General features: G+C 40.8%; 1 protein-coding gene across 7 annotated transcripts in view; it reads left to right on the top strand.

Annotated features, from left to right (window-relative positions):
* Fut10 (fucosyltransferase 10) overlaps positions 1-8,264 on the top strand; it is an 84,006-nt gene extending 75,742 nt beyond the window's left edge. For 5 of the 7 annotated variants that reach the window (XM_063240051.1, XM_063240056.1, XM_063240057.1 and 2 more), the window contains one exon: positions 724-8,264. In XM_063240051.1, coding sequence (XP_063096121.1) covers positions 724-972 — 249 coding nt within the window. In that variant the 3' untranslated portion in view covers positions 973-8,264. The remainder of the gene's footprint in view (positions 1-723) is intronic. The other 2 variants (XM_063240052.1, XM_063240053.1) reach the window with 2 other exon arrangements.
* The last annotated feature ends 6,276 nt before the right edge of the window (positions 8,265-14,540 follow it).

The raw sequence follows: 14,540 nt of genomic DNA, 5'->3' as shown, positions 1-14,540 counted from the left end.
GCAAAGGTCAGGTAGTTCTTGCTATTGCAAGAAACATCTCTAGCATAGGGGACAGCTTAGTGCGGTGGAAATACATTAAAGACAGGGGGTTAGATGTGCAAATGACAACGTGAGCAGATGTAAACACAAAACTTGGTGGAAAAATAGCAAGTGGAATGGAATATGCAACATATAAGGAAATAAAAAAATCAGTACCCAGAGAATGAGAACACATTTTGAGATAAGACACTGAAATACCTAAACTCATATTAAACACGTTAAAAAGTCTTCCTGTGGGGAGGAGAGTATACAGTGACATACAGGAGACATATGTCATTTATTTATTTTCCTTTCTCCTGTATGTCATGGCATACAGGAGAAAGGAAAATAAATAAATGACACAACAAACATGACAGAAGGAGAGTGGGCCTTAGCATCTGGAGAGAAGGAGGTTCAGTCTTAGGTACGAAGCTTTGTCTAGTTCCCACCTGTGTAATTAAGGTAGTAGTTATTTCTTTCCTTTACTTGCCACGAGAGTTGAGACAGTGTATGCAGGTGCCACAGAGTGGTCTGAATGCCTGGGAGACACTTTTTTCCCTGCCGCCCCTCAGCAGCGTTAGGTATGGAAGGATGATTCTTGCTTTAAGGGAAAGTGCACCCTGGTTCTACTGCGAAGCTGAAACGTGGGGATTGTGCTTGCTTGTGGTATGTGTTATATTATTCTTTTCCTTTTTCTCACTGCAGGGCTTACCACCCAAGAGATGGAAGGCAGAAGGGACCCACCTGAGCTGCCCAGAACCCACCCTGTTTGCCTACTCGTCGGCTTCCCATTGCCCTCATTGCCTGCCAGCACCTCGTAGGAACTCTCTGCGAGAGATGTGGATTCTAAGCTTCCAGCAATCCAAAAAAGAAGCCCAGGCGCTGAGGTGGCTGGTTGATAGGAATCGGAATTTTTCAACTCAGGAGTTCTGGGCCCTTGTTTTCAAAGACTAATTTCAAAATGGAGTCGCGTGTCATAGACTAGATAGGGTTTATTTTCTAGGTTGCCTTAATATTTGAAAATAATAGCCATTTTGTTGACTATACTCAAGGATGAGAAATAATTGCTGCAGTTTTCATGATGAGCCTTATCAATTAATAGATAGGAATTATCCTTACAAGTTGCCTCTGTATTTTTTACACTAAAAAGTAGACATCTTTTATGGACATAAGTCAGGTCCAGTTCCCATGTATAGGCTCACATACCCGCTGCCTCTTGTGTAAGTTCACCTAATGTACAGTGGCGGTTTCCCTTGCTGCAATGGAACTAGAAGATCTAGCTGGGGGTTTTTAGCGCTCATCTCACTATCAGCAGTGGTCTGTTTGGCAAGCCCAGAGTCTCAGTGCCGAGCATTAGAACTTGGCAATGAGAGAGTCCATCTGTTTGCTTCCAAGGATGTCAGTAAGAAAAGCTGCGTCAAGCTTATCTGCTCTCTACTCTTTAGCAATAATAGTAATAATACCTGACAAGCCAAAAAAGCATAGGCACGTCTGCCTTTTCGATAACTCTGTACCTTTTTTATATTCACCTTGCCCGTTAACCTGCTCCTATTTCTACTCCAAATTGGGAGGTGTGTAGAGAGGTAGCTCCTCTGTGTGTTGTGTTGTGCTGTTTTGTGTTTGGAGACAGAGTCTCACCGGATAGCCTAAGCTGGCCTTGAACTTGCAGTCCCCCTGCCTCCGCCTCCTGAGTGCTGGATCTGCAGGCAGGTATTATCATCCCTGGCCTCCTTGTGTGTTTTGATCAGTGAAATGTGAAATATTGTAGATTGTTCCTTATGTTGATGAATAATAGTGATAGTCAGTTTATAGATTTTAATCAGTGTAAGAGGGCAAATGAATATCTCCAGGCCGTTTTGTTACATTAATTTGTCTGTAGGATGATATGCAGCCCATCATGATGGGCTGCCCAAAGATTTCACTTTGTGAGCAGTTCTTCTTTCTGATCCTGTCATAGAGAAGGTTCAGCTGTCTTGTTTGGGGCATCTACTGGAGGTCCACACAAGACAAGAACAAACAATGCTGGCTCATATTTTCCTTTCATGACTTCTCTGTGACACTACAACCTGTTGCTACCTAATGAGTCACAACTGTATTCTGTACTGTGGAGAGGCACAGGCCATAGAGGGCACCAGGGGACATGGCATAAGGGGAAATTGCAGGATGCGCTCTGGATTCCAGCTACCCTTAATTGCCAGTCAGTGCTTCTGTCATACGTGCCAGGAGCAGTGTCTTCACTGTGTGACCTTCACTCTGGCCGTGGCAGCCAAGTGTGAGAAATGAGAGCCAATCCTGCCTATCCCTTGGGAGCAAGAAGGGCCATGTTGCTGGTATCTGTGATTCGGTTCCTCCTAATCCCAGATTTAATTAAATGTGGTCTTGGACAAATGTTTTTACCACTCTGGGCCTTGGTTTTTTGCATCTAAAACAAAATGATAGGGCTGGATTTTTATATTGTTTCTTGTGTAATGTTCTTCAATTTTTTATCAAAATTTAAGATGTTTAATATAGGTTGTTAAAGACTATAACAGACTATTTCAGAGCAACTATATCAAGGGAAGTGTGCTCTTCCTTGGAGGAAGGGGTGTACCTACTGGGTAGTATTGGAGATGGAGGGGCTTATTTCTCTGCCACTTAACCTGATGTAATAAAAGTGGAAAAGCTTAGAAAGGGAGATTATTTGTTAAAGACCAAGTTTTAAATTGTATTCTAAATGAAGTGGACCACTTTCTGCACATGAAAAGAGAGCCCATGAGATGATTTTGGCCTATGACAAGATCAAACAGTAGCTTCAATGCTTTTGTGTAAACGTCTTAAAAAGAAGCCATGGTGTATATACAACACATATGTCTTATATCTCCATCTTTCATGCATCTTGTTTCATCCTGGCTCCTTATCAAGAGGTCATAGGTAAAAATTTCCCCAAACTTTTTGAAGCATAAACCCATAAACAAATTTAGTGAAACATAATTGTCGATTGTTTAATAGAGATAAAAACTTTGTAGGGAAAGAGAATGAAAAAGAAGGTGTTCGGCGGACTTTAAAGTAGTTGTATGTTAAAGAAAGGAAATTAAAGGTTCTTTGGGATTCTGAGTACCCAGGGCTTTCATTGGTGAGATGATGCCTTCTTGTCTCTGATGACTGCTGTTAGAAGTGTGTCCTCCTGTTGGCAGGATTCTTATTGGCAACTAAGCTGTGCTTTTTGAATGCTTTAGTATGTTTTGTGTGGTCTGTTGGCCCCATCATAGTATGTCTTTTTCTTTGCCTTTCTGTCTCTATTTGTGAAATATGATTAAGACAGTGACCTGCCTCACAGGGCTCTCGTGAAGAATGACCAGAGTATGAACACCTCTGTATAGTGTGCCATTTTGTTTGGTGTTACATTCACTTGAATTGTTCTCAAGGATAAATTTTCTTTTTTTTGGGGGGGGGTCTTTTTCCTTTTTTATCGGTACCGGGGATCGAACTCATGACTGCCTGCTTGCAAGGCAGGCGTTTATGCCGCTGAGTTAAATCCCCAGCCCTAAGGATAAATTTTCAAAGCAATGTGACAGGGTAGACAGAAATGGTTACAAATTTATTGGAGAAAATGATTATTAATGCTAATCAATAGTCTCTATTTCAACTGAAAATGGAGGTAACTTTGACTTTTGACTATGTAACAAATCTAATTATTTCAGAACCTCAATACTGTCATATTTTTTACTATTAAGGGCTAATTTCTAGTAAGTAGAACATCAGATGGGGCATTCTCATTAGAAATGAATTGGATGCAAATCATATACTGTGTGCTATTCAGAAAAAAAGCCACGAACAAAAATGAGCATCATCCTCTCAGTCTACCTTGCATGTTACACATAAGAGAACCAGATCAATATTTGTAGATCATTTTATGAAACCAAACAAGTACAGACCTGAGCTTGAAATGCTTAGTGTAATATGCATTTAAAAAATCGTTAGCAAAGCATAAGTCCTGCAAAGGATGACAATTCATGGGAAAAATCCCATTGTCTTATTCTGTGTAGGCGGTGGTAACAGAATACCATGAATCAAGCTACTTACAAAGTGCAGAAACTTGTTTCTCGCAGTTCAGGGATCTGGCAAGTCCAGGACAGAGGTGTCTTCAGATTTGGTGTCTGATGAAGACCTGCTCTCTGCTTCATATATGAATATCTTCATGCTGTGTCATCACTTAGTGGAAGGATGGGAGCTTTCTGGGGTCTCTTCTAAGGGCCCTAATCCTATTCACAAGGACTCTACTTTCATGACCCACTTACTCTTGAAAGATTTCACCTCCTAATCCCATTAGGATTTTAACGTTAATTTGAGGATCAAAAGAATTACATTCTGCCCTTCAGTCTTCCAAAGTCGTTTTCCTTCTCACATGCAAAATATATTTATACATCCAGACAGCCTCAAACATGTTAAATAGTTCCAGCATCAACTGAAAAGTCTGAGATCCAAAGTCTCATGTAAATACCATCTAAATCAGATAGGAGTGAGTTCAAGATGTGTTTTATCTGGAGATAGGCTATGAAGCCAAGTATGTTCTATATATCCTAAATATTATGGTGGGATAGGCATAAGATTGATATATCCATTCTAGAAGGGAGATATGGGAAAGAAGAAAATGTCCTGGTAAGTCCACATCATCATCTTTCTTGGCTTTCAGCATTCTCCCTTTCAGGAGCAATAGAATGGAAGCATCAGATCCAGGCTTGGTGAGACAGTTCCATGGTAGCTCTGCATGGATATCCCTTCCCTGTGCTGTAGTTCTCCCTGATTGGGACTGTTCACCCTTGGCTGCAGTCCTTTGAAGCCTAGGAGGAGGTAGATGTGTTCTCCAGTCCTGCGTTGTCTGTGTACTGGTGGACACTGCAGGAACCTCGAGGAAGATTCCTTCCTGCTCCCTCTGGAGTGGCCTATACTGCTCCAGGGTGACTGGTGCTGCACTGGAGCGGCTGAGGATCATGGGGCACAGTAGGTGGAGTGAAGCCTTTGATGCGAGGTGGTACCAGGTAGCATGGGGCCACATCCAGCAGATGCCAGTGGTTCACTTCTTTGAAACTGTTCAACTCCCTTCTCCTTTTTGTGCTCTAGATGCGTGATGGGTGTAGCAGTTATGATATTCTCTTAGTCACTTTCAGAGTCATTCTTTCCTTGTTTTGGAGAATAGCTCCTGGCTTCCTTTGAGATGGATGGTCCATACTAGCCTCCATTATCAAAAGCTGGGCACACCCTTAGTGTTCTCATTTTTTTTCACTATGCAGTAGGCAGAGAACTTTCTAAATGTTTTGTACTTAAGAATTCTGTCTTTAAGTTACTTCTGTCTTTTTGAGTTATCAGTAGTCAAGAGAAACCAAAACCTTTTTGAATAAGCAATACCTTGCTTAGAAATAGCTTCAGCTAAATATTCAGTTTCATTACTTACAATTTCTACCTCCCATAAAACCATAGCACACAAACATGATTCAACCAAGTTCTTTGTCACTTTATAATAGAACCAGTTTCCAATAACATATTCTGCATTGTTACATGACAGTTCATCAGAGGGGCTTAATGTTCCTAGAAATCTTCTATTTAGGATTACTGCAGTGTTATGGTTTAGATCTAAAATGTCCCCCAAAGTCTGATGTGTTCAGAGATGGGACTTTTGAAAGATAGTTGGATCATGGGAGTGATATACTGACCAGTTAATTCACTGATGAGTTCATAACTTATGTGCTGGGAGGTGGAGTCTGGTTGGAGAGGTGGTTACTGGAGGTGTGACCTGGAAGGGCATATTCTTGCCCCAGGCCTTCCCTCCTTTCTGTTCCTGGCTTATTTTTTCTGCCATGCTTTTTCCACCATGCCATTCTGCCTTGCAGTCAGCCAGCCTGAATTCCTCCCAAACTGTGAGCTAAAGTAAATCTCTTCTCCTTTAGTTTGCCGATATCAGGTGTTTTGTACCAGCAGTGGGGAAGTATCTAATATTGAGGTGTTCTCTAAGAAAATTGAAGCTTTCTCTATGGCTCTCATGTTTTCTTTCTGAGTCCTCATCAGAATTACCCTTAACTACTTGTTATGTTTGTGTCTAGATGTCCCCCGCAAAGCCTCGTGTGTTAATAGGTAGACTTTTTCAGAGATGGCTAGATCTAGAGTATGTGATACTAGGATTGAGTCATGGTGCAAAGCTAGGATCAAGGACATTAGGGTTAAGGCTATGAGTTCTATCCTCCCTTAAGTAGTCTAGAAAAGATATTGTCCCCCTTGCTTGCTTTGCTGCCTTCTGCCCACCATGAACTGTTTTTCCTCTGCGATGCTTGTCCCCATTGCTATCCTTTCTTGGAGCCAGCCAGTTGGACTGATACCTCTATAAACTAGAGCTAAATAAATTTTTTCTCCTTTAACTTTGGGTATCAGGTATTTTTTGTCAGCAATGAGAAAAGTAATTAAGATAGAGAAGTGGGGCTGTTGCTGTGACTGTACTTGATCATGTGCTTCCGGAACTTTTGGAACTGACTTGTGCAAAGGGTTTGGAAAGGTTCAGAGATGTCCACTGGAAAAGGTAACACTGCAGTGCGTTAGGCTGTACTTGATGGAAGATTCTTGTCAGAGCTCAGAAGACCAGAATGCTGATAGAAATCCTGCTGGTAAAGACCAAGCTCTGGAGGTTTCTGCTGGGGAGAAGGACTGCATTGGCTGGTAGACTCCAGACAATTTGTGTGTGATGTGGCAGAAGTTTTCATTTTGCTCATGTACAGAGACTGCCTGAGACTAACGGTGGCAGTCTAATTAATCTGGTAGAAGAAATCTCAAAGCAGTCTAATGTTGAGGCAATAGCATAGTTACTGTTGGGAACATTTTAGTCAGACTTAGGTTGAGAATTAAAAGCAAAAAAATAGCAGAATGATTAAAAATGTAAGTTTGGCCAGAAAGGAAGCTCCAGCAAAATTGTGGTGTGCAAAAAATGAAACAGAAGAAATTGGTCACTAAAAAGACTAGCAAGAAAAACCAGAAGAAGAAGTCGTCCAGAAGAAGACAACAGAAAAGATGAGCAAGGACACTGAAGAACCAATAGGACTCCAACCTTTGCAGCCTCAGAGTTGCAAAGATGGAAGACTTTGCTTTGAGAAGAGACCCCAGAGCACCATGTTCCATAATAACAGCAGCCTAAGAAAATTGTTCCTTGGGATTGGGTTTATAGGCATGCAACTTCTCCAGCCAAAGGGAAGGAAGCCTGGTTATTGCTCCAGCTGGCAGCAGATTTTGGCACCACCCACATAGTGCTGGCTTCAGGCACATGCAGAATGCAAGAGTTTTGGGGTCATGCAGGCTTCCACCCAGATTTCAAAAGAAGGTCTGGGAAAATAGCCAGTGTGCTCCTGAGAGCATAGTATATGAAGCTGTGAGTGTGAACCTGAAGGTGTTGTGGAAATCCCAAAAGTTTGGAGAAACCAGGAATGTGGATCATCTGAGGAAAACTGCAAGGAGAGAGCAGAGCATGCCCTAGAGAGAAATGATAGGAGCTAAAATCACCAGCAGCACTGTAGGGAAGAGCCACCCAAGCCCTTTGGAGTTCATATCTTGCCAAAGATTGTTGGAGATACTGGATATGGAACTACAAGATTTAATGTTTGTCATGTTGGGTTTTGAACTTACTTTGGTCCCAATCCCATTTGTATCCCTTATTTGTACCTTTTGGAATGCAAATGTCTATCTTGTGCCATAGAATGTTGGAAGTATTTAATTTTCTCTTCATTTGTACAGAGATTCACAGCTAGGAGTGCCTTAAATCTATGATGAGACTTTTGAAGTTGGACTTTGCAGGAATTCTGAAACTATTAGGACTTTGGCAATTCTTGCAATTGGACTAAATGCCTTCTGCGTAAAGGAATATGCATGAGTCTTTGGGGAACCAGAAGCTGAATGTTATGATTTGTGTCTAGATATCCCCCCTCCAAAGCCTCACGTTTTGGTAAGTGGGGCTTTATCAGAGGTGGCTGGATCTACAATGTAAGATGCTAGGATGGATTCATGGTGCATTGCTAGGATCAAGGGCACTAGGATTAAGAGTATGAATGTTACGTGCTCTAGGTAGTCTGGATAAGATAAAAATATAGAAAGAGCTATACTTGTCCCCCCTGGCTTGCTTTGTTACCTTCTGCCCACCATGAACTCTTTCTATGATACCTTGCCTTGGAGCTAACCAATTAGGGACTGAAACTTGTATAAACTGTGAGTCAAATAAACCTTTCCTTCCTTAACTTTGGTGTTGAGTGTTTTGTCTCAGCAACCATAAAAGGAACTAAGAACTATTCATGGTAATGTAGGCTTTTCCTAGAAAGTACGTCCAAACCATCTAAAGTGTGTTCTTTGTCTGATTCCATAGACACATCTATATTTTAAAGTATGTATTTTATAGCAGCACACAACTCATGATACCAATTTCTGGCTAGTCTATTTCTGGCTAGGTTGCTACAATAGAGTGCAATACATTTGCTGAATTATAAACAACAAAAATTTATTTTTCACAGTTCTGGAAGCTGAGAAATACAAAGTCAAGGCCCTGACATATTGGTATCTTGTGAGAACCTACTTTCTGGTTCATAAGTGGCTATCTTCATGCTGTGTATTTACCCAGTAGAATGGATGAGGGAAAACTGAGGTTTCTTATAAGGGCCACTAGTCACATTTGTGAGAGCCCCACACTCATGACTTCACCTCCCAAAGGCCTTATTTTTAATGCTATCATATTGAATATGACTTTCTACCTTCTAATTTGGGGGAAGGGCCACAAACATTGACTCTAGAGCACTAATATAGAGTTGGTTTTCAGTGAATAATGTCGATTACCTTAAGTCAGGGTGAACCCAGCTCTGCAGAAGTTACATATACCTTTCTTGGGTTCTTCAAAGTATTCAGTGTGGAAGTATACAGATTACAAATAAGGCTGATTAATTTATGTCTCAGGTAAATTTGCAACCTTGAATATTGTATAAAAAGTGCCCTTGAATATTCTATAAAAATTTGGAAAATTTTCCTTTCTTTTAAATTTTCCTATTGTAAGTTTATATTACCTTTACAGTACAATTCTGTTAACATAGTATCTTACATTTTTTGATTACAGAATCTTAAAAATATGTCAGAAACTCACAGGAAAGATAGAATTATGAATTATGACTTGAGAGTAAGAGAGACCTATTCTTAGTCACCATTCTGCCGTGTACTGTCTGTATTATCCTTCTCCACTTCTTTGGCCTTTCTAAGCTTTATTTTCTCATCTATAAAATGAGTATCCTCATGTCTACTATAATATTCAACCCCTGTGAGGAATTATTAACTAAATAGATTAATGTTGATACTTGGCTCAGTAAATGCTGGCAGTAGTGGGTACAGGTGTCTGTAGCTACTGCCTTTTTGTTTTTGAAAGCCTTGTTGAAAATTTGTCCAGAAAAGAGGAATGATTAATGATATCAGGAATGATACCCTTCTGTTCTTTATTAGTTATTTGATACATATTGTTGAGTGCTATGCAGTAGGTATTGTGCTAGGCACCAGAGCCAACATGAATGAGATATGAGAGCGAAGGTGTGAAGGGTTCTGGGCAAGGTTTTGGGTTTGATGATGTGATTAAAACCAGAAACTTAAGAATGCACAGATGATTCCTCAACTCTGTCCTTCATAGAATTTCTCAAGGAGTTTACACACAGCTCCCAATCGCATAATGACGATGCTATAACAACCTCTTCATGGTAACTGTGCAAACCTGAATGAAACCCATGCAGTCATCTCTGTAAAAGCTTGATTTGAGCACAAGGTTCAGACTGGAAGGGAAGGAGGATCTTTTGCCATTTTGCATTTCCCAGTTCTGATTCTTTGGACTGCTCAATGTGCTACCCCAAGAGACAGGAGGGAAGAATGACTAGAACTGGAACTTTTGACCCCGCTTCCTAATTATGTAAAGATAAGAGGAGGAAGAAGGGAAACCTGATCAGGGCTTCTCTGAGGGGGAAACCCTGTCCTGCTGCGAGACTATAGAGTAGAGTGAGGCAGCTAGCTTTTAAGTCCTAACGACCTATTCTATGGCTGTGAAATGTGTTCCCATTAATTTCCTAGGCTCCAACCTCCCAAATTCACAACTGTGGTGATGTTGGTGATAGGGCTTGTTAAGGAGATGTGGAAAAGACTGAGGTGTGCAATGGCATGACTAATGCTCTAGGATTTTTATCTACTCAACACATTGGGCCCAACAGGCAGACCAGTGGTCGATCAGAGGTGCAGCTGTATGCTGCAGACAACTCACCAGGCGTGAGCAGCAACAGATCTTTCATCTCCTGGGGCCTTTTCCTGATTATCTTTTCGTGATTATTGCTGAAGCTTCTCAAGCGAGTCAGAATTGGACATTGATTAATGCCTCCAAGGCATTTTGAGCATTAAGCTACAAATTGGTTCCTTATTTATCATGCAGAATGTGACCACATCACTGCACTTACTCCCCAGAGGGGACTGTATGACCACCCCAGATAGACTACAGATAGTTGAGGTTTTACTATCACGAATACCTTAATTTTGAGAAAAAGAAATTTAAAGACTATCAGGGTAAGGATGGGATTTTAAGGCAGAGCCTTTATCCCAGGGGCTTTTGGAGTCAGCCTAATACATTTCTTCTCTGTACACAGCATGAACTCATTTGATAAGTCTACTTATAGGGGGAAAATACAATTTCATGTAAAAATGTCTTTGTGAAACAATAAAAATGATTAATTTTCTTAAATCCTGACGTTTGTATCTTTTTCAGTCTGTGTGATAAGACAGGTGGTATTATACCCAAAACATTTCTATGCTACGCCAAAATATGCAGAGCTCTTGAGGGAAAATCTTTGTATGATTGTTGTGGGCTGAACTAGTCATGTTTTGCATGGAACATTATTTTTACTTAGAAGAACATCTGGCAAATGATGCTTGTCCAGTCGTGGATTTTTATCAGTAATTTTCACAAAAACAAAATCAGCCTGTCACTTTAAAAGATTCACAGAATTTGTCTCCAATGAAAATCAGAATTTTGGAAAACAATTATTTTGAGCCTGACAACCTCCTAATACTTAGATTTTCCTGATGAGCTTGGTAGTAACATTAAAAGATGCTATTTTTTGATACTGAATAAAAGCAGTGAAGACTAATTGTTCTATGTTTGTTTGTTTTTGTATATCTAAGAAAGGAGGAAAGAGTATTATATACTGGAAAGAGAATTTTGACAATGCTAATATGTATTTTTTTTTAGTTGAAAAGTTCCATCACTGAAGGCTTTTAAACACTGTTAATATTGGTTACTTGAAAATGGGTAAAGGAAGTGATCATCGAACTATCAACATGGAAAAGAAATATTTTAGTTTTTTTAAGGCAGAAAACAAAAAAAAATATGACTTTAGGAATAAGAACATTTTAAAAATACATGTGTATAAAGAAACTGATCATTGTTTTGAGTCAAGCAACCTAGAACTGATAAATATTTTAAAATATTTTTATTGTGTGCCAGAAATTTTCATGGGCTACAAGAATACAAGCAGTGAATATAATGGATAAAACCCCTGTTTCCAAAGAGTTTCTAATTCTACTAGGAGATGAAAATCAAAATGCTTTAGCACAATGTAAAGCACGTCATGAAAGCCTTTATTGCTTTCTTTTGTAACTCCCATGAGATACAATTTGCCTTCTCTCTTCTGCTCCGTCTGAACTGTGTAACATGATATAAATGGATTATATTTATAGAGTGTGTGAAATGGTCTATATTAATAACAAGATGTGTTATAAGTATTAAAAGTTCAAATCTGAAGTGGGCTGGCAAATGTAGAAGTGAATCCTTTTTCTGTTCTTCTCATTCCGACCTGAGTGTTTATTCCCGTTGTCCAGGAGAAGGACATTTCTTCTCTCCACACTGGGCGATTTCTCAGGAGAGTAAGAATTCTTTCTTGGGGAAGGGAAATAATCAGGGGGAGCCCAGTAGTACAAACAGTTCTGTTCTGTTTACCTAAGTAAGGGGGCTGGAGTGAGCTGGCGTGTACTAAGCCACAGGGCCTCAAAACGAGAAGAGTTTCGTCTTACGAGCTGTATTCAGTCACTGTCTATATAGTTCATGCACCATCAGTAGGAGAAGTCATTTGCCATTGAAATAAATCTACTGGGGAGAGAATGTGGGTCACTTAGGTGAGCACCTATAAGTGTTCGGGTATATCAAAGGTCTAAACTTCCTGCTTAAGTATGCGGTTGCCCTGGAAGGGAGCAGCAGAAACCGTGAATTGAAGTATGCCCTCTATAACCCCCCTACCCCCCACAGCTGTGTGTTTCTCTTATTTAGTGATTGAATGTCATACTGGAGGTTGAACCTAGGGCTTCACACATTCTAAGCAAGGTTTGACCTCTTGGCTATGCCCCTCGCCTTTATTTTTTGAATTATTGAGACAAACTCCTGCCAAATTTCCCAAATTGGCCTCAAATTTATCATCTTCCTGCCTCAGCCTCTTAGGTAGGTGGGAATAGAGGCTAGCAATGCTGTGCCAGCTGTTTTGTTTATTTTTGCATGAACTCTAAGGGATATTGTTGGAAACTCATTTTGGTAATTATTGTTAGGAAAAATGAAGCTCTCTGTGCTCTCTAGCAGGCTATGTTTTGACTGTGATAATAGGGTGCTCTTACAGCCTATCTTCTGAATTGGGATATCTCAAGAGTGAATGGGGTTGCTGTTGATAGACTGGGGATGAAGCATCGCGGACTTTGGGGGGTGTCAGGATCACCGAGTATGTTGGAATCACTGTTCAGAAACAGGCTGTGAGGGTGGGGTGGTTGGATAAGGAAAAGCTAATGGATGTTTCATGAGGGTGTGGTTGTAGTCATCTATAATGACACTTAAATGTCACAGTTACCATGGAAGGTACATAGTTTTTGCTTATCCTTGAATTTATAATACAAAGCAAAATTCTATTGTGGTGTGGTGAAATCTGAACTTTCTGGGTTGTTTTGAGTATCTCCTCTTTTTAGTGGTAGAGAGCCCATATGTCCTGGATGGAGACACTCTTGCTGTACCAGGAACCTCTTGCATGGTCTCTTCACCTATGGTGACGGGGGTACTGGGGCCCCTCCCTTTCTTGTAGAGGCAGTGAGTAGTTTTGTCCTTAAAAAGGATAGCCCTTTGCCAAACACTATGAACCAAGATGATTAAACAGCATAGATACACAATGTATCCAGTATTATACAACAAATCCAAATCTCAAACTTGAGGTTGATTCTTCATGATAGCATGTAGTGGTTAATTTTATGTGTCAAGTTAACTAAGCCAACAGATGCCCAGATAGCTGGCCAAAGAGTACTTCAAGCTGTATCTGTAATGGTGTTTCTGGATGAGATTAACATTTGAATCTGTGAAACCAATTTATAGCATCACTGTCTTAAACAATGTGAGCAGGCATCATGCAGCCCATTGAGAGCCTAAATGAACATGAAAGCAAGCATGTGTGAATTCTGTCGGTTTTCATGGGCTGGAAGGATGATCATTTCCTGCCTGTACACCCTGATGCTCCTGATTCTTATGCCTTTGGACTGAGACTGGGAATCTTCCCCCACCTCTACCCTGCCTTTCTCAGGCCTTCAAACTTGGGTCCAGAATTCCACCAGCAGCCTCCCTGGTTCTCCAGCTTGCAGATGACAGCCATGGGACTCCATGCCCAGTATGCCTGTAAGAATTCACCTCATCTGTGTCATCTATACCTCCTATTTATCTATTTCTCCAGATAAACCTTATGTGGCTCTCTAAAACCACCTTTTATCCTACCATTTGAAAAGCCAAAATCTCTAATTAAACATTGTATAGATGCATTGTGACTTAAAATGTGGCTACATAACCTCATCTTAAGTTTAAACTGGCTTAAGTTGGCAATGCATTTCACAGCTAGACTACTGAATCTTTTGCTTAACAGGGCAGCACATGGTGGCTTCTCTGTTGTTTGGCCTCTTGACCACAAGGCTCACTGGCAGCTGTGGCTCGCTGCCACCACCCAGCCTCTGGAAGAGAATCACTTTACATATCTGTAGTGAGGAAGATCAAAAGTGCACCCTCTACCAAATGTGTATTCCATACCATCGTAAAGTTGAAAAATTGTAAATGAAACCTTCGTAAATCAGAGACCGTCTCTATTGTATTTAGAGGTTTTCAAATTTTCAAGACATTTGGGGAATAATAGTGACAGGGAGCAGACATGTATATGAGGGATTAAGACAACAAGTTTAGAAATTACCTTCTGAGGAGATACGAAATAGTGTTAGGGCTGTGGCCCCTCTAGGGGGAGAACCACCAGCGGCTCCTGATATCCGCGCCATCTTGGAATTTAGGATGCTGGGAAACGAAGCAAGCAGCTACCCTCCCTGGTAAGCGGCTGTGGGTGGCAGGCTGTGTCCCCTCCAGGGGGAGAACCACCAGTGTCTCCTGAGATCCGCACCATGTTGGTATTTAGGACACTGGGAAACCAAGCAACCAGCCTGTCTCCCTG

Source organism: Cavia porcellus, unplaced genomic scaffold, assembly GCF_034190915.1.
Source record: "Cavia porcellus strain 051 isolate PalLab524CR breed Dunkin Hartley unplaced genomic scaffold, mCavPor4.1 scaffold_29, whole genome shotgun sequence".
Taxonomy (NCBI): domain Eukaryota; kingdom Metazoa; phylum Chordata; class Mammalia; order Rodentia; family Caviidae; genus Cavia; species Cavia porcellus.
Note: the sequence above shows the minus strand (reverse complement) of the source record. Positions and strands in the feature narration are given on the sequence as shown.